General features: G+C 46.1%; 1 protein-coding gene and 1 long non-coding RNA gene across 5 annotated transcripts in view; both read right to left on the bottom strand.

Annotated features, from left to right (window-relative positions):
• The window catches only part of FERMT2 (FERM domain containing kindlin 2), a 90,822-nt gene extending 84,438 nt beyond the window's left edge, over positions 1-6,384 (bottom strand). For all 4 annotated transcript variants that reach the window (XM_079993814.1, XM_079993815.1, XM_079993816.1 and 1 more), the window contains exons 1-2: positions 6,216-6,384; positions 4,374-4,538 (exon numbers count right to left, since the gene is read on the bottom strand). In XM_079993814.1, the coding sequence (XP_079849940.1) occupies positions 4,374-4,530 (157 nt within the window). In that variant the 5' untranslated portion in view covers positions 4,531-4,538; positions 6,216-6,384. The remainder of the gene's footprint in view (positions 1-4,373; positions 4,539-6,215) is intronic.
• Positions 6,385-14,086: 7,702 nt separating this feature from the next.
• LOC307215257 lies at positions 14,087-16,149 on the bottom strand. Its single transcript, XR_013838430.1, has 2 exons — positions 15,770-16,149; positions 14,087-15,210 (listed from the first exon to the last, which is right to left on the bottom strand). It is a non-coding gene; the product is annotated as an uncharacterized lncRNA (long non-coding RNA).
• Positions 16,150-19,677: the final 3,528 nt, after the last annotated feature.

Genomic DNA, 19,677 nt, shown 5'->3' with positions numbered 1-19,677 from the left:
TTCTATGACAACAACGGAGGCCCATGTCTTCTACCCATTTGCAGGAACCCTGTGGCATGGGGAGCCTAAGGGCCATATTTCCTTGTGCCTAACCTTTCAGGGGCCATATGACAGCAAAGTTGTACACATCCATTAATGTACTCACACCCACACATTCATCCACTCACATGTGAATTGGGCTTGAAAAACACATTTCAGTTCCCTCCCCCCCAAGTCTAAATGCCAGAGGGTGACAGTCTTCATGGAGACAGCAGCTGAGGAGAGGGGCATCAACCCTTCCCTTCCCAGGTGCAATATGCACAAAGCTAACTCTGCACACAACACATTCATTCACACAAAAATAGGCTGAAAACAGCTTTCCATTGGCAGCTAGGGAAGCTGCTTTTCAAGCCTAGATGCCACATGGGGAGGGTTCAAGAGGGGAGAGCGAGTCACAGAGAGGAATAAGCCTTTCCTGTCCAGTTAAAACCCCCTCCACAAATGCCAATGGCTGCAATGGGAGTCTGTTTTCCAGCCTAACTGCTACTGGGGGCGGGGAGGATGGAAGTTGCATGAGGAAGCACCACAGGCAACATCTGTAGCAGTTTCTGACCCTCATCTTAAAGGATGGACCGTACAGTGGTACCTCGGGTTAAGTACTTAATTCGTTCCGGAGGTCTGTTCTTAACCTGAAGCACCACTTTAGCTAACGGGGCCTCCAGCTGCTGCCGTGCCGCCGGAGCACAATTTCTGTTCTCATCCTGAAGCAAAGTTCTTAACCCGAGGTACTATTTCTGGGTTAGCAGAGTCTGTAACCTGAAGCGTATGCAACCCGAGGTACCACTGTATTATACATATAACTTGGCATCTTCTTACGGTCAGTAACCTGAAACATACTCAGTGGGATTTGAAGCATGCATAGGATTGCAGTGCAAAATTGTTATATGCAACAGGTGAACAATGAGAGAGAACACGGGAAACTGCCTAATACAGAGTCAGACCATTGTTCCATCTAGCTCAGTCCCACCTGATTGGCAGTGGCTTCCCAGGATTTCAGAAAGGATCTCTCCCAGTCCTACCTGGAGATGACTGGGACTGAATATGAGAACTTCTGCATTCAAAGCATGTGCTCTACCCCTGAACCATCCCACAAAACAAACATTTATTTGCAGTGAATTAATTAGGAATATAGAAAGTAGCCTTATAACGAGTCAGGCCATTGGACCATCCATTTAAATACTGCCCACACCAGTAGTTCCCAAATATTTCACCTTGGGTGACCACTTAATAATTTTTTTCTGGCTGTTTTTAACTATTGAACTGCACTGTGCTAGATGCTGTATTATTTAAATTGTATATATTGCTTATTTCTTATAAAATTGTATTTTATTGTACTACAGTTCAATTACCATAGAATTCCAAGTGGAATACAATAGAGTACAATAAAAACAAGAAGAATACAATTAAAATGTATATATGAATATTATATCTGACTAAGTTCACGGGCCACAGTGTGGGAACCCCTGGTCTTCACAGACTGGCGTTGATACTCCCAGCCCTACCTGAGTTGCCAGGGATGGAATCTGGGACCTTCTGCAAGGAAAGCCACTGAGCTACAGCTACAGAAGTGACCACTACAAATTTATTGTCATTCTGATTAGAGACTTATCCTCCACAAACAGATGTTCTTCTGCTAAATGGAAGCAATCAGAAAGCTGCATTGTTTACAGAGTTAATGAGAAGATGCATACAAAGTACTTCTATTCCAAACACATTGCTATCCCAAGATTTTTCAGAACAAACAGGATGGACAACGCTGCAAATATAACGTTTTTTCATAGTTTCTGTTTACAGTCATTATCTTTTAAAGGCCAGTTTAAAGAAATGTAGTTCTATTTTTTAAAAAAACACAGCTGCCATAGCCATCCCAAGTTTCAGAACTGTTTTTACTTGTATGGTCCTGTTAGCTTTTAACTTGATAGATATTACAACCTGGCCTACATCCAAGGTCAAAGGTATTGTAAAAAAGTTTCCACTATTTTCATCTGGCTTGTAGAGGGGACTTTGACCCCAGCACTATCTCCTTCATGATCTACACATTATCAAAACAGCAAGCTTACACAACCTGCTCCTGGAGCTTTATAAAGCCCACTGCAAAAGAGATTCACACATGATCCTCATTATGAGACATTTACACAGTCGTAAGAGTTAGAATGAGGATGGCCTCCCAAAATATATGTTTGAACTTCAAGTAAGCTTTTATCCTGTGGAGGGTAATTAAACTCATCCCACAGAGCATCTTAAAAACTTGCTGTCTCCACTGAATTCCATCCTATACTTTGAGCAAATTATACACATGTGGACAATTCTCATCAATGACACGCAAAGCCAATAGAAGGCATGACTTATTCATTATGTAAGAGACTGTGGTGCTTCTTCGCTTAATATTTGAAGAGGCTGAACAACTTTAAGTGCTGAGGCCTGCAATCACCTTGAAACATTCTTTTCATAACCCAAGGACAAAAAAATATATTTCTAAAACTGATTTTCTACAGTCCCACAAGCCTTATCAAGCCTCAGAGTCCTTCACGGACACACAAACTTCCTTTTGAACCAAGTATTTATATCTGCTTTTCCTTCCTTATTACATCAGTACAAAGTTTTAGTACAGTGGAGGAAGACTCTTTCTTTTTAGCTGCACCAGCTATGACTTGTGTACATAACTAGTCAGCAAATCAAGTATTTACATAGCACCAGAAGTGTGCTGCAGAGCTGATAAGGATGTTGTGTTTAAACTAGTATACTATTCAGACTCAAATGCATTATTAAGGAAGGAAAGCCTCAGATTACCAACTGTATAAACCTCAGCATCTTTTACCAGCACAGGAACTTTAGCACTGAACCACAGTGCACTCCACAAAATGCAGAACACACTGATGAAAGCTCACTAGGCATAATGCGCCAAGCAGAAATGTTCTAATGGCAGTACTGTACAACTTGCTGTATAGCAACAGCTACCATGTCTCATTAACATAGCCTAGGATATTCTCTAACACAGGAGGCTGCATCTAAGCCGTAACACCATACACTTGCCTAAGAGAGGTAGCTAGCTGTAATAACACTGCAATGACTCTTTCAGAAAGTCAGAAGTTTTTTTTGTGGGGGTGCGTGTGCAGGAATGAGTATTTTAATAACTGTTTACAACAGTAAACATTGCCCTGCTTAACGATCTTAAAGTTTTTGTAATAACTAGCACAGACCCTCCTTTCCTATCACTTGGTCTAAACTCCTAGAAACTGAACTTAATGAGTCCAAAGAAAAGGAACAGCCACATACAATAGAGCATTCATTAATCTAGAATTTAGAAACCACCGCTGTGGGTTAAAGCCTCAGCGCCTAGGACTTGCCGATCGAAAGGTCGGCGGTTCGAATCCCTGTGGCGGGGTGCGCTCCCGCTGCTCGGTCCCAGCGCCTGCCAACCTAGCAGTTCGAAAGCACCTCCGGGTGCAAGTAGATAAATAGGGACCGCTTACCGGCGGGAAGGTAAACGGCGTTTCCGTGTGCGGCTCTGGCTCTGGCTCTGGCCAGAGCAGCGATGTCACGCTGGCCACGTGACCCGGAAGTGTCTCCGGACAGCGCTGGCCCCTGGCCTCTTAAGTGAGATGGGCGCACAACCCCAGAGTCTGTCAAGACTGGCCCGTACGGGCAGGGGTACCTTTACCTTTACCTTTATCATATTTGAGAAACTTTCCCTAATTTGCAGTGAAAACAATGCTAGCCTAGATTCCTTCAGTCACGTGCAGTGCATTTCTGGTATTACATGTGAAGTCTATCCCCCTTTTGGAAGCTCAGGACTTTTGGAGGAGGAAGGGGGGCACACCATCTATGGGTAAATCCTCTATGTGAAGCTTGAACATACAAGCACAGTTTATGCAGTTCTTCCGACTGCAAAAACCAGCCTGTACATTTAAACACATGTATGGTCAAATCAAGATCCTTAGACTCCTTCGTCTCTGCCACATCACTGACCCAGAATGGCACCTTCTACTACTTGACATTACATGTCCCTGTAAATACTATCACACTTGTATTTATGTGCAAGTTTTGTACAGAACCCAGCAGCCATTGCACAAACTACAGAAAGGTATGGTAGCTAACCAGGAGAAGGGTTAGACTCAGATGTGGCCTGTATTCTGCCTGCTAGAGAAAGAGATCCAACATCAAGTTTCTCTAACAAAAAACCCTGGCATTTAAAAATAGTTATGGGTTTCTGAAATCAGTCCCATGTGCGATGCAAATATGCAATTTCATTTCCACACCCAGCGCTTCGCCTTCCAGCTTCCACCAAAGCAAGGAGAAAGGCCACACCTTTCCCCCTAATAGTTACAACTTACCAAGTTTTTCCACCAATTTCAGCATGACGCCGCCAATATGGACCTCTCCTGTGACCCTCAGAGTTACATCTCTGTTCAGGTCCGTGACATGGACGTTTAACTCCCACGTCCCATCCGCATAGCAGCCATCTGGCATCCGTATACCGTCCAGAGCCATCGTTCCTCCTTCCTGCAAGCAAGCAGCAGAGGAAACTGCATTCATTAGCTAAGCAGAAGCCTCACACTCGCAGCTCATAAGCCTCTCCCTGCTTCCCATTTACTGAAGGAAAAGCATGAAGGAGCCAAATCCAGGGAAGGCAAACAAGATTTCCCTAAGTCAGCTGCGAAGAAGAGGAGAAAAGGCTGAGAGCTCCCAATTTACAAAGAACTTAGTGAGGCAATTGGTGGGGGAGGGCAGAGTCGGACTGCAAACTTGCTGTTGGGCAGCTGGAAGAACGCAAGCATGAAGGCAATGCAAACCAAAACCTTATTTAGCCCCAACTCTGCCTAATATATTTAGAGGAGGGATTACAATGCCCTTATTCAGCTTCTCACCTACACCACAATGTTTTCCTTATTTGTTTACTGTTCATCTTCTCTCTCTCTCTCTCTCTGTGTGTGTGTGTCACACATCATCCATACTATCAATTTTCACCAGGGCACTCAACACCGATGCGCGACATGCTCCCTCCTTATTACCCTGAGTCTGAACATCCCCTCCAACATCTGTGCTAAAAGGGGTGCGAAAAATTAAGTACCCCTCCAGCGGAAAAAGAGCACCACCCCTTGACCCATAAAAGGGTCTCCTTAGCTCTTCCCTCCTAGAAAATACAGATATTACTACTACTACTACTACTATTATTATTAATGGTATTTTAAAGGCGAGTCAAGGGCAACTCTATAGAGCAGCCAAGCCTTTGCTTGGGCGGAGAGAGCGAGAGTCCGAAAGGAACAAGGGAAGCTCTATTCCGGCTGTGCAAGAGGGATGGGGAGGCAGGGGGGGAGGAGATGGAGGGAAAAGGAGAAAAAGGAAGAGAGGAAGAAGACCCGTCTTTGCCCCACAATAACGTCCATCCAGAAGAGGGTCGCATGCGAAGAGGGAAGAGACTCTGGAAAAGAAACCCGGGGGGAACAGGGGCGTAGCGTGGGGGGTGCAGGGGGGCCCGGCCGCACTGGGCGCAACATCTGGGGGTTAGGGTTAGGGGGCGCAAATCCACGGGTTAGAGGGCGCAAATCCACGGGTTGGGGGGCGCAAATCCACGGGTTGGGGGGCGCAAATCCACGGGTTAGGGGGCGCAAATCCACGGGTTAGGGGGCGCAAATCCACGGGTTAGGGGGCGCAAATCCACGGGTTGGGGGGCGCAAATTACTTGCCTTGCCCCGGGTGCTGACAACCCACGCTACGCCACTGGGGGGGGGGAATGGGTGGGTGGTGAAGGGAAGGGGAGAGAGACGGAAAGGGGGGGGGGTCAGGCAGACATAGCCGTATACAACCCCGACCCCCATTCGCACCCACACCCAGCCCAGCCCCACAACGCGGTGCCTTAAGGATGGGCATGGGAAGGGATGCGCCCCTCCACCTACAAGTGGGGAGAGAGAGAAAAAAAAAGGCAACCCCCTTATCTTTAAAGGGTGGGGAAGCAAAGCCCACCCCCCACCCCACCAATTCATACATACGAAAACCCCTCGCGGACACAAAGCCCCGTCCTATTCACACACACACTCTCACGCGTGGAGCACGGCGCCTTCCCTCACACGCACCATTCACACGTTCGCACAAATTCCCGCACACGTAGAGAGAGAGAGAGAGAGAGAGAGAGAGAGAGAGTCTTCGCGCGCGCCCCCCCCCCCCGCCCCCCCCACTCGCCTGCCGGGCTGGGCTCCTCTTCTTCCTCGGCCGGGGAGCGTCCCTTCGTGGGGGCTGCGAGGAGGAGGAGGAGGAGGCGGAGGGCGCTTCTCGCTTCTGGCCGCCGCGGACGCCGCCAGGACGGGAGCCTTCCCCGCCCCCCGGGGCGCCGCCTGAGGGGAGGGAGGAGGAGGAGGAGGCGGCCAGAAAGGCCCGAGGCGGGGCGCGGGGGGGGGGAGAAGGGAGGGAGGGAGGCGCCGCTGCCCTTTTATGGAAGCGGACGGCGGAGGAGCGGGGGCGCGGGGCCAACATCCGGGACTCCCCCGTGGGCGGGAAAGGAGGAGCGGGGAGGCGGGGGGAGGAGGAGGAGGCTGCCGGGACTCCTGAGGGAAGAAGCAGCAGGGAGGGGAAAAGCGCGGGAAGCCGCCGCCGCTCTGAGGCGATTTACCTCACCGTCGCTCTCCCGCCCCACAGCAATGGGGGCTTGCGGGGAGACCCTCGCCGGGCTGTGTGGTCTTCAACGAGGGGTTCCAGTCAGGCTGCCTGACAGGGGAAACTTTTTCTTTTTCTTTTTCGAGATGTCAACATTTTATATTTTTATTGCGGTCTCTGGGGCCAATGATGGGGTCTGGGGAATGCAACCCCTTTTTTCTTTTTTTTTTTAATGAAATATTTTCTTCATTTACAAAAGTGCGTTCTTTATCTTGCCGACTTAACGTAACCGACTCGCCTTCCTTTCGTCTCCTTCGCCCGAAGATCCCAGGGCGGTTAATAGGAGAAAGGTGCGCAATGAGAATAGAAAATGCACGATAAAACAAAACAGTTACAAAGCCACAGAATAAACCAGCCCGAAGAGGCACCTGGTTGGCAGCCCTGAGAGCAGGAGGGGCTGTTTCTTAATAAAAACATAGATATACGTGTGTATAAATAGATACGTGTGTGTGTGTTTCAACCTTTGCCAACCTGGTGCCCTCCAGTTGTTGCAGGTCGACCACTATCACTTAATGGGAAATTCAAGTCATAACCAGAAATTTGCAGAAACAGCTCGCTTTCTCCAAAAGACTGTTTTTATGACAAGTGAGAGGGAAATGCATGGGAAAGTGTGGGGCAGGGGTCCCTGTAAACAAATGAGGGTGAATGCTCAATAAACAGGTCATAGCTCAGTCCGCAGAATGTGAGACTTAATCTCACGGTTGTGGGTTTGAGTCCTGCTGCGGGTTGGACTAGAATTCAGTGTTTCCCAACCTTGTGCCTCCAGCTGTTTTTGAACTACAACTCCCATCATCCCTGACTAGCAAGACCAGTGGCAAGGGATGATGGGAATTGTAGTCCAAAAACAGCTGGCGGCACAAGGTTGGGAAACACTGGACTAGATGACCCCTCAGAGTCCTTTCCAACTCTACAATGCTATGACTACCGTCTGATACCTATAGATCTTCAACGCTACCCTACTAATGTTCCTATTTTGCCCTTGACTCCCAGCTCTTAGAATCATAGAATCATAGAGTTGGAAGAGACCACAAGGGCCATCGAGTCCAACCCCCTGCCAAGCAGGAAACACCATCAGAGCACTCCTGACATATGGTTGTCAAGCCTCTGCTTAAAGACCTCCAAAGAAGGAGACTCCACCACACTCCTTGGCAGCAAATTCCACTGTCAAACAGCTCTTACTGTCAGGAAGTTCTTCCTAATGTTTAGGTGGAATCTTCTTTCTTGTAGTTTGGATCCATTGCTCCGTGTCCGCTTCTCTGGAGCAGCAGAAAACAACCTTTCTCCCTCCTCTATGTGACATCCTTTCCCCCCATTTTTTAAATTGATTTTCCAAATTTATAAACAAACACACATAAATCCTAACTGTAATCATTCCACAATTATTAACATTGTTAGGTGACTTCCTCAAATCCCCCTGGCTGAATTTCAATGTATATCATTGTAACAGTTTTCCAAGACTAATTTCTCATAAAATTTACTTAGTCACTTAACTTCTTTCTTACTTTTCATATAAACTTTAAACATATTATTATATAAAATCACATATTTATATCCTAAGCCAATCTGGTATTTGCAAGTGTTTCTATTTAAATTATCTTAGCATATTTAACTAAATATTCTTTAAATTTCATCCATTCTTCCTGGTACTCCTCCTTCTGGTTGCGGACTCTTCCGGTCAGGTTGGCTAGCTCCCAAAAGTCCATCATCTTCATCTGCCTTTGACTCCCAGCTCAAGAAATGAATGGGAAGTTAATTTAGACACAGGACGTGTAGTGAGGATGTTAATACAAAATAAAAAAATTCCTTCCAGTAGCACCTTAAAGACCAACTAAGTTAGTTCTTGGTATGAGCTTTCGTGTGCATGCACACGTCTTCAGATACACTGAAACAGAAGTTAGCTATTAGCTATCTGCCAATCACCCAATCCCACCACCCTTCTGAGTAATACCCCTCCCCACCTTCTCACTATATAGAAGGGTCTGGTGACTTCTGTTTCAGTGTATCTGAAGAAGTGTGCATGCACACGAAAGCTCATACCAAGAACTAACTTAGTTGGTCTTTAAGGTGCTACTGGAAGGAATTTTTTTATTTTGTTTTGACTATGGCAGACCAACACGGCTACCTATCTGTGAGGATGTTAATGATAAAGAAGCAAAGGAGAAACCGGTGTAAGGGAAAAGATGCCAGCCATAGAGTTGTCTTTAGCCCAGGTAAGACGCTTCTGACATTTCTTGTTCAGGAGCGGCTTGACAAGAGGATTATGACATTTGAAGCCCATCTCCAGGATCCTTGTCTGTGTGGTGGCTCTTGATGCACTAACTCCAGCCTCAGTCCACTGCTTGTGAAAGTCCCGAACTCGTCTGAATGGTCTTTTCCTGACAATCCTCTCCAGGCTGCGGTCATCCCTGCTGCTTGTGCACCTTTTTCTTCCACACATTCCCCTTACGCATAACTTTCCATTAATGTCCTTCGATACAGCACTTTGGGAACATCCAACTTCTTCTGCAATTACCTTTTGAGGCTTTCCCTCCTTATGGAGGGTCTCAATGATGGCTTTCTGCACAACTGTTAGGTCAGCAGCCTTCCCCATGTTTGCGCTTCCTACTGAACCAGACTGAGAGACCATTTCAAGGCTCAGGAACCCATTGCAGGTGTTATGGATTGAATAGCTACTGCACCTTTTCACAATATTCTAACTTTCTGAGATTGTTAACTGGGGTTTTTCATCAGCTGTACGCCATAATCATCACAATTATAACAAATAAAGGCTTGACATATCTCGCTTTGCATGTCATGAGTCTATCTCATATATTAGTTTCACCTTTTAAGTTGAATTACTGAAATAAATGAACTTTCCCACAATATTCTAATTTTTCGAGTTTCACCTGTAAGTCTGGCTTGGAGGGAGAATGGCATGGATGCAGTGACAGCCCCATAGGCCTTGAAGATATCAAGGCAGAAATATTGTTCCCTCTTTCTGGAGAAGCAGCCCGACATGATTTGGTTTTCTTTGGACAAGAGACAGCAGGAGGCTTTAGGGCATCCATATAATAAACATAAGGGACACGGGTGGCGCTGTGGGTTAAACCACAGAGCCTAGGACTCGCCGATCAGAAGGTTGGTGGTTCGAATCCCCGCGACAGGGTGAGCTCCCGTTGCTCGGTCCCTGCTCCTGCCAACCTAGCAGTTCGAAAGCACGTCAAAGTGCAAGTAGATAAATAGGTACCACTCCAGTGGAAAGGTCAGCGACGTTTCCGTGCGCTGCTCTGGTTCGCCAGAATCGGCTTAGTCATGCTGGCCACATGGCCCAGAAGCTATACGGCGGCTCCCTCGGCCAATAAAGCAAGATGAGCGTCGCAACCCCAGAGTCCGCCACAAGTGGACCTAATGGTCAGGGGTCCCTTTACCTTTACCTTTATAATAAACATATGCAATTATGCAAGCAAACAGACACTTCTACTTTAAAGCCCTCGAGCAGGAGCTCAGTGCTTCTCTGCAGTGCTCACCTGTCCAAGCAAGGACCACACCTGCACCTGCCTAGCTTCAGCGATGTGCCTTTAGTTTTAGACCATACTTGGGGGGGTTGAAGTCGGCTCCAAATAAAAACTCTCTTCTTCTCTGTCGCAGGCTCAGTGTGCAGGCTCTTTCCACCTCCCCTACGACAACGCTGGCTGAAAACTGGCTGCAGAAGCCGTCTTGCAGGTAAGCTACCCATCTGGGAAAACATCTCCAACGGTTAGTTCCTCTTGAGGGAACATCAGCCTATTGTTCGTGACTATTAATAAGCAATCACCTTAGCAAAGAAGGGTCACCCAGCAGCTGTAACAATATAGAGACTGGATAGGAACCAAGAGTGCAGCCGGGGAAAGAACAGAGAGCTCATTATGTCAGCGAGGGTGGGACTGGGATCAAGGAGTCCTATGGAAAAAATTCCCCCGAGGGAGTCGATCTGTCCCAAAATAACGTCTCAAAGAGTCTCACATAGCACTGATACTCTGAAGATTTAATTCCACACACATTTTCTTGGTGTTTTCACTTCAACAAGCTTGCCCCAGGAGAGAAGTGGAGTGACGTGACCCCATCCCACCCTGTGATTGTTTTCTTTTAACCGAGGGTAATCACATCATTGCAGGGCCCTAATTGCATTATTACTAGTTTGGGGTCAGTGGTGGAATCCTCCTGAAATAGTCTCGGTTTTCCAAAAGTATCAAGTCAAGTTTATTTATATGCCCCTTTCCTGCCACCATTATGCTCAGAGTGGCTTTGCAACAGATCTAGACTAAGCAGCAACGTAACAGATATTACAGAAAAATGCATAACTCATCAAAGCACAGTGTGTTTTAGAGGTTAATGTGAAAGAGTTCTGGATCTGCCCTCCTTGCTTGGAAGGTTGGAAAGAGAGGCAATTGTGGTGGTGGTAGGAACATGTGTGTGTGTGTGTGTGTTCTGAACCACCGAGCCTCTTGGGCTTGCCGAATGTAAGGTCAGCAATTTGACTAGCTCCCTCAGGCTGAAAGTGGAGATGAGTGCTTCACCCCAAAGTTGAATTCGTCTGGACTTAACCGTCCAGGAGTCCTTTACCTTAGATGAATTGGAGGGGCTGATTGACATAGAACATTATTATTGGGTTGCATATAAATGCTGTACATAATTAAATAAACTCAACACTGCAAACTACTTCAGAGGCAGTTGTATTTGAGTTGAAAACAATGCATTTATAACAACAGGCATAATTATTTCTGCACACGTAAAACTTTTGAGTTGCATGGATTCAGACAACCAGTGCCATGCAGTGGTTGTGCTGAGAGCATGGTGGATCTTGTGAGCATCTCAGTATGTGTCAAGACAGCAGATGACCACATCCTGGCTGAATCTGTGTTTCCCCAGTTGTGGTGAGACCTAATCATAGCTAGTTGATGAAATAATGGCTTTCAAATGCCAAACTGGCAACTTGGGCTAAAACTTTTGTATGAATCTAGCTCTTTCTGCGTGTTCAGGGAACCTGTGGAGGGAGGATTTGGAATGCAACCACTGTGCTCATTCCCAGCATATATGTATAGATGTACAATGGCCAAATATAGGTGCTCCCCATGTGACCAGGAATCCTTCAAAAGGTGCACAGAGCCTAGGTGTGTATATCCCTGGCTCTGTTTAGAGTTTCTGTTGAATAATGCAGGTCAGAAATAGGGGAGCAGGTGTGACCTGATTTGCCCTCCGTGTTTTCATTGGCTGCTGTACAGTTGTCATGTGAAAAAGGCTTTTGCCCAATAGCACACACAACTGGAGGAAAGAAGATTTGCATGACTAACATATGCCTTGCTGTGTGTGCCTAAAAACTAGAAAACTGAATTATAACAGTTCAAGCTTGTTACTTGCATAACTTCTCTCAGCTTGAATGCAAAAGCAATGGAGGCCAGTTTGAAGTTTTAACTTCTATAATATTTTGCTTCCAAGTTCTCAGTGAGCTCTGGACTTGGTGAAAGTCTCCTAGAAGAATCAGAAGACTGGCAAGAAACCCTCTTTGCTCCCAAGGGGTGATTATTTACCAAGTAGTGTTTATCCTGTTGTGCATTACATTGCTTTATAAACTGGTCATCTGTGGGACAAAGTATGTGTTACATTAAATGTTAAATTCAATTCAATATGCAACAGGTTGCCATATCGATCAATCTGGGACTTGTGTTCTGCAGGGGGGGCCTGGCTGGTGGTCCCATCAATAGATGCATTGCGTTGTATAGCGTCAGCTCCCAGGCTGTGGAAGTTTCCCCATTCATAGAGGTGGCTTCCTTCTGATGTCAGCAAAAAATATCTTTTTGCGCTGACATGGCAGGGGGAGGCATTAATCTAATCCCACTTTATGGACTCCTGATGTACTGAACTGATGTTATGCTTGCTGTGCTATTTTAATATGTTTTAATTCATTCATGATAGTTGGTTTTAAATTTTATATTGTAAATCATCCTAGGGCCATAGAATTGTTGGAAAGGATGCCAAAGGTCTTCTTGCCCAAGCCCCTACAAGACAAATCTAAGGGTTTAAGAAGAGCCTGCCCACTGGATCGGACCAGTGGCCCATTTATTCCAGCATTCTGTTCTCACATTGGCCAACCAGATGCCTACAGGAAACCCAAAAGCAGGACCTGAGCACAACAGCCCCCTCCCCCTTATAGCCTCCTAGATTATAGAAGGACCACAAGTGGGGCTGGGAGTATTTCCACAGGCCTTCAATACCACTGTTCAAATATAAAATTAGGCCCAAGCCAAACATGTCATTTTCAGGCCTGTCTGATTGATGCCCACTTGACTCCTGCTAGTTTGTTACCTGCTTTCTCTACATGATTTTTCTGTCCATCCTCAAATAGGTGGATCGTGTGAAGAAATACAGTGTGTGGACAATACATTTTGCTGCAGTTTTCTGCAGCTGCAGCAGCAACTCCAGATAGATTGGAAATTGCACCCTGGAATTTGAAGGCAAGGTTGGGAATTCAGGCAACTTGCGTCATGAGCTGTTAAGGAGCTGTAAGCTCTTCCCATTTGTTTGCAAGAACTGCTCGGATTTTATAGGCAGCTGTATCCAAATAAGGTACTGAAACAAGAGGGCTCAGAAGTTGACATAAATTACATCAGCCAGACCTGGCTTCAGTTTAGCTACTGGACCTGACAGTCTTATGGCTCTCTGCCTTTCTCTCTCTGCAAGTTTGGTATAAGAAAGCTTTTTTCCGTTTCTGCTGCTCAGCACCTCAGTGTCACAGCCTGGCTCAATAGTTTGTAATAGATGGCCAGTTTTAAAACCAGATTCATCATTTTTCATTCCTCATTACACAGGCATTGCTTATGCAAAGCATTAATCTTCATAATTGCCACTTACTTTGGGGATCAAATACAGGGGTTTGTGGGCTCTTGGGCACCAGGGTGCCGGTGGCCCACCTTCCTCTCCATCACAGAGACCCCTCCCCGCATGGGACCTTTCCTCTGTCATGGTTTGGGGCAGCTGATGGTGCTTTTGCTTTTGTTCCTACACTGGGGTGATGAACCTTAGACACATGGGCAGAAGGTGGCTCTCCAGACCTCTCAATTTGACCCACAAGACTCTCCCTTGGTCATGCACTCTCCCCACTCCACAGCCCCCACTGACCCTCCTGCTCTGGGCCCTCCTCAAGTGTTTATGCTTGGTTGCAATGTGTCTTTGAGCTGTAATAATGCTACGTCTCTGCCAGGATGGAGATGTGTGTCTGACTTTTGCATGGCTAGACCAAGACCTACTCAACAAAGGTAAGAGCTGCATCCATTGTGCTACCTAATTCTGCCTCTTGTCCTGCCCACCACTCGTATGTGGCCACCTGTATCGTTGCCCAAATCAGAATGCGGCCACCCATCCGGCTGAAAGAGATTCCACATTAGGAACATTAATGTCATTTATTTTCAGCAGAAGGTGCCTTATGTCGCTTGGGAATTCCAAGAAATCCAAAAAAATCAGCAGAGTTTTGAAATCTCTGGTTAAAATGAGAGGAGTGCTGAAAGGTTCTGTCTACCATATTGTTTCAAAATGTCATCCAGTTGTATCCAAACATAGATAAAACCTGTTCTTCAATCTCAGGAATCATCATGGAAAATTTGGTAATGATATTTTAAGAAATGTCTAAATTCAAAGATACAAACATCTTTGTTGTTGACGTCTGTCTCAGGATACAATGGAGGAGTGTGCCTTTGTGGGTAAAGTCAAACTGTTGGAAGGTTGCAGCACCTGCTGTGGCTGTAGAGACTAATATGGGAGAGACATGTTTTGTTGCAGCTGGGGCAGATGAAGGCATCCAGTTGTGCTGATACAGATGTACCATGGTGTTTCTTCTTTCTGGACTCCTCCTCTGGTCGCTAGTATGGACACATGACCTGACAGTCTGTCTCTAGGTACTGCAGTTGTCTGCCATGGATTCCTTATGAGGAACGGTTGAAGGAGTTGGGGATGTTGAGCCTGGAAAAGAGGCGAGTGAGAGGATATCAAATATCTAAAGGGCTGTCACATAAAAGACGGAGGAAGCTTGCTTTCTCCTGGTTTTCTCTTTGGTTTTCATTGGACTCCAACTAATGGCTTCAGGTTGCAAGAAAGTAGATTCCAACTCAATATTCAGAAGATCTTTCTGCCAGTAAGAGCTATTTGACAGTGGAATGGACTCCCTTGGAAGGTAGTGGGCTCTTCTACATTGGAGGTTTTTAAGCAGAGGTTGAATGACCATCTGTCATGGATGCTTTAGCTGAGATTCCCTCATTGCACAGGTCAGACGAGATGACCCTCAGGACCCCTTCCAACTTTGTTATTTTATGTATGTTAGGGTTAGCTGCATTTGGCGTCCTGTGGGTTCAATCTGGAGTTCAATGAAGATTCAATCCAGATCCTCTGCAGAGCCCTTGCACACAAGGAACCCTGTTATGCACCTCAACTGCATTCTTTCGTGTGCACAAAAGGGTCTTTAATGACTTTCCACTCAATATGATCAGCCAGATTCACATCCAAATAAATGAACTAGCAAGGAGACAAAGGAGCATTGTGTTATCGATACATTCCTTGTGTGAAAATCCTGATACAGTTGAAAAACCAGCTTTTGCCAACCTGGTGGCCCCCACATGTTTGGGCTGCAACTCCTATCAGCTGCAACCAGCAGTTAAAAATAAATGATGGAGTCATTGGCTCCATAACTACCTCCAAATGAATCAATGAAGTTTGAATGTATGGCTCTTTGAGCAGATCGCACACACGATATCACAGTTTTCCAGTTTAACAGCTGGGATCTTGCGAATTGCATGATTATCTGATTGAAGCTGGAGAATCGTGCAAGCTTAGCCGCTGGCACAGCCCTTGATGCCCGCATGGATGGGAAAGTAATAGGAACAATGACTTGTTCTAGGGGCGGCACCTTAGTACTCAAAAGGGAACAAGAACCTTGTGGTTAGACCACAGACCTCGGAAACAGGAAATGCGGATTTGTCTGTCAGTACCTAGCTTTGCCACAGATTTCTGCAGGGCATGGAGTCAAGCCAACCCACTCAGGGCTTCTGTGAAAGTGTGCGGTGAAATGTTATACCTTGAGATGTATTTGCCCACCGAGATTGTGACTGAATGGCCAGCCGTGGGTCTGCCATGCCTCTTGCAAACTAAAGGATGGGTGTCCGATTTCCTTCCACGATTTCATCATCCACAGGTTGTTGCCGTGGTTTTTCAGGCTGCGTTGTTGTAGAAACTGAAATTTTAAAAATGCACTTAGGAAAGAAGAGCAGAGGTAAATCCAATAACAATGTCAACCACACTTGTATAAGATAAATGGACATTAAAAGGTAGCTATTTTAGCCCTTGGGGTAAATTCCAAAATCCATATTAGGTCAACCAATGGCCATTCTGATCAAGGTTATATGGGACTTGCAGTTCAAATTAACTAGAAGGCACCAGGTTGGTGGAGACTGGTCTAGATGGTAAAACAAAATTGGTGGATGGTGGAGTCTTGGAGTTTGCAGGTTCCGCTGGGCTTGCAAGGCTTGCTGGCAGCAGCCTGTTCTGGGGGCTGGGGTCGGGGGAAGCTCGGGCTTCCCCCGCGCCAGCCCTGCACCTGGGGGGGAAATAATTTTTTTCTTTATTCCCCCCCCCAAAAAAAAGCCACTAGGTGCGTCCTATGGGACGGTGCGTCCTATGGGGCGAAAAATACGGTCTCTAACTGTTGGAGAGGCAATAGGAATAATGCTTCTCTAAAACCTATGTTGAAAGATTTTTGGCAGAAGGCAACAAACTTATCAACAGAACTGTACAGAACAACCTTACATTTACAGAGCAAAATATCCTTTTGAATTATAAACCCAACACATGGAACCTTACAAAGAGACAATAAGAGTGGACTCTCTGCACCCTTACCATGGCAAAAAGACAGATACTGATGAACTGGAAAAAATAAAAGTGCAATTCCCTTCTCCGATTGGATTGAAGACCTACAAACTCTCAACATATGAACAATTTATACCTGCAACTTCAATATAAACGCAGACTTGCCATGGACAAATTCAATATATTTGGAATCCTTTCTTACAAATATTGTAATAGGTTAAGATCTGGTGAAGTACAACAACAACTTTGCAAAGTAAAAACAATCAAAAAACAAAAAAGAATGGCGAAAGCTGGCAGGCAAAACTGTTCCTATGGGCTAAGCCACGGGTAGGCAAACTAAGGCCCAGGGGCTAGATCTGGCCCAATCGCCTTCTAAATCTGGCCCACAGATGGTCTGGGAATCAGCGTGTTTTTACATGAGTAGAATGTGCCCTTTTCTTTAAAATGCATCTGTGGGTTATTTGTGGGGCATAGGAATTCGTTCATCCTCCCCCCCAATATAGTCCGCCCCCCCACAAGGTCATAGGGACAGTGGACCGGCCCCCTGCTGAAAAAGTTTGCTGACCCCTGCGTAAGCATAAGCGTAGGGCTGTTTGAAACCTGGAGGAAGAGGCTGTAACAAGAAAGGTTATTTCCACAGTGCCTGAACTCCTGTGGCTTTGACAGTCATTTACAGGAGGCCTTGGGTATGAAAGGCTTTCATATGAGCAGGCTCATTAAAGACTCCAGTGCCAACAGCTGGATCTGTTTGCACATCAAACACACCCCATGAACCGCCTTGCTTTGTTGTTTGCTGGGCCCCGAGCCATTAGAGCTGCTCCTTGCTCCACTCCATGGGTTGCAGGGTGATTCTGCAGGCTTCCTGAGCTGCTTCTACAGCCTGCAAAAGAGAACAATTTGGTGGCTCCCCGCACCTTGTGGCACCTTAAAGAGCAACAGATCCATTCCTTCTGGGGGGGCTTTCGTGGACTTGAGGGCACTTGGTCAGACAGATGAAATATATATAAAAAATTAAAGAATTGTCCAGTAGCACCTTGTTGTTGTTGTTGCTTAGTCATTTAGTCGTGTCCAACTCTTCGTGACCCCATGAACCAGAGCACACCAGGCACTCCTGTCTTCCACTGCTTCCCGCAGTTTGGTCAAACTCTTGCTGGTAGCTTCGAGAACACTGTCCCACCATCTCATCCTCTGTCGTCCCCTTCTCCTTGTGCCCTCCATCTTTCCCAACATTAGGAAGAACTTCCTGACAGTAAGAGCTGTTCGACAGTGGAATTTGCTGCCAAGGAGTGTGGTGTAGTCTCCTTCTTTGGAGGTCTTTAAGCAGAGGCTTGACAACCATATGTCAGGAGTGCTCTGATGGTGTTTCCTGCTTGGCAGGGGGTTGGACTCGATGGCCCTTGTGGTCTCTTCCAACTCTATGATTCTATGATTCTAGGGTCTTTTCCAGGGAGTCTTCTCTTCTCATGAGGTGGCCAAAGTATTGGAGTCTCAGCTTCAGGATCTGTCCTTCCAGTGAGCACTCAGGGCTGATTTCCTTCAGAATGGAGAGATTGGATCTTCTTGCAGTCCATGGACTCTCCAGAGTCTCCTCCAACACCAGAATTCAGAAGCATCAATTCTTCGGCGATCAAATCAGTAGCACCTTAGAGACCAACTAAGTTTGTTCTAGGTGTAAGCTTTCATGTGCATGCACACTTCTTCAGATACACTGAAACAGAAGTCACCAGACCTTATATATAGTGGGAAGGTGGGGTGGGGATGTTGTCTCCTTGGTTAAGAAGGAATGGGAGAAATATATAATGTATCTAAGAGAACACTGTAAACAACTAAAAACTTTGGCAGGATTTGAGTAATGCTTGCAATGTACAAAAAACTATGGGGAAATGGACTATTAAAAAAATTAGAGAAAATAAGATAAGCAGATGAAAAAAAGAATGACAATGGTAACCATGGAAGGGTGGAGGGAAGTGAAGGGATTCAGAGAATCCTAAATGAGAAGGTGAATGATGTGTTTGAATTTAAATATCTTATGTAAATATTAATAAAAATATATTTAAAAAAAGAAATGTTGTCTGCTTGGGGTTTCCATGGAAAAGCTCAACTGATGTGCACAAGAGAAGCATAGTGGTCCATTAACAGTTGCAATTGTGGGAAGCAATACTGTATTTCTTTCTATGCTGTGTTATGCTCTGCTGTCAACCATAGTGGGAATATAAACCCACAAGTCCCAATTAAGTCCATGTTTTTAATAGAATAAAAGAGGTTGTGTGTGACATTTAGAGCTCAGGCTTGCAGCTCTTTTAGGAAGTGGGCTTCTCTAAAGACATGGTGCTGAACCTCTTCTCTGCATTTAAAATGCCTATTTTAAGACAGTCAGATAGCAGCTGTGTGGGGCTGGCAGGGCTGCTAATTGTAATTGCCACAGGCAGGGGTGGGGCAGGGAGTTTAACCCTTTCCAGCCCTGCTGCAATCTGGATGAAAGGTGCTCCTGTGAAGCTGCTGCTTGCATCTGGAGGGGAAGTCTCATTTCCCATGGCATCTGAGGGCTGGGCTCTAGTGGGGGAAGGGGCTCCCTCCAGTAGTAGCTGCTGCTATTTGCATTTTTTTAAAAAGTACATGTGAAATGCAAAGGCTCTGTTTAGTTTCAATCTAAGATAAACCATTGAAATGTTCCTTTGGGTTACCCAGGGGGCCAGCAGTGTTTGTGGGAGCTCTTCCCCACTTCTACCTGCTCTGCTCTGGTACTGCTTATGCTCCCCAGTGGCTGCCAAGAATGACAATGGGAAAAGGAACGTTGTTATTAATTGGTTGCTATTTTAAGGAAATGTAAATCAAAGCAACAGGAGGCGGGTGGCGCTGTGGGTTAAACCACAGAGCTTGCCAATCAGGACTTGCCGATCAGAAGGTTGGCAGTTCAAATCCCTGTGACGGGGTGAGCTCCCGTTGCTCGGTCCCTGCTCCTGCCCACCTAGCAGTTCGAAAGCACGTCAAAGTGCAAGTAGATAAATAGGTACCGCTCTGGCAGGAAGGTAAACGGCGTTTCTGTGTGCTGCTCTGGTTCGCCAGAAGCGGCTTAGTCATGCTGGCCACATGACCCGGAAGCTGTACGCCGGCTCCCTC

Source organism: Podarcis cretensis, assembly GCF_951804945.1.
Source record: "Podarcis cretensis genome assembly, chromosome: 1".
NCBI classification, from domain to species: Eukaryota; Metazoa; Chordata; class Lepidosauria; order Squamata; family Lacertidae; genus Podarcis; species Podarcis cretensis.
The sequence above is the reverse complement of the archived record's forward strand: the minus strand, read 5'-3'. Positions and strand labels throughout refer to the sequence as shown.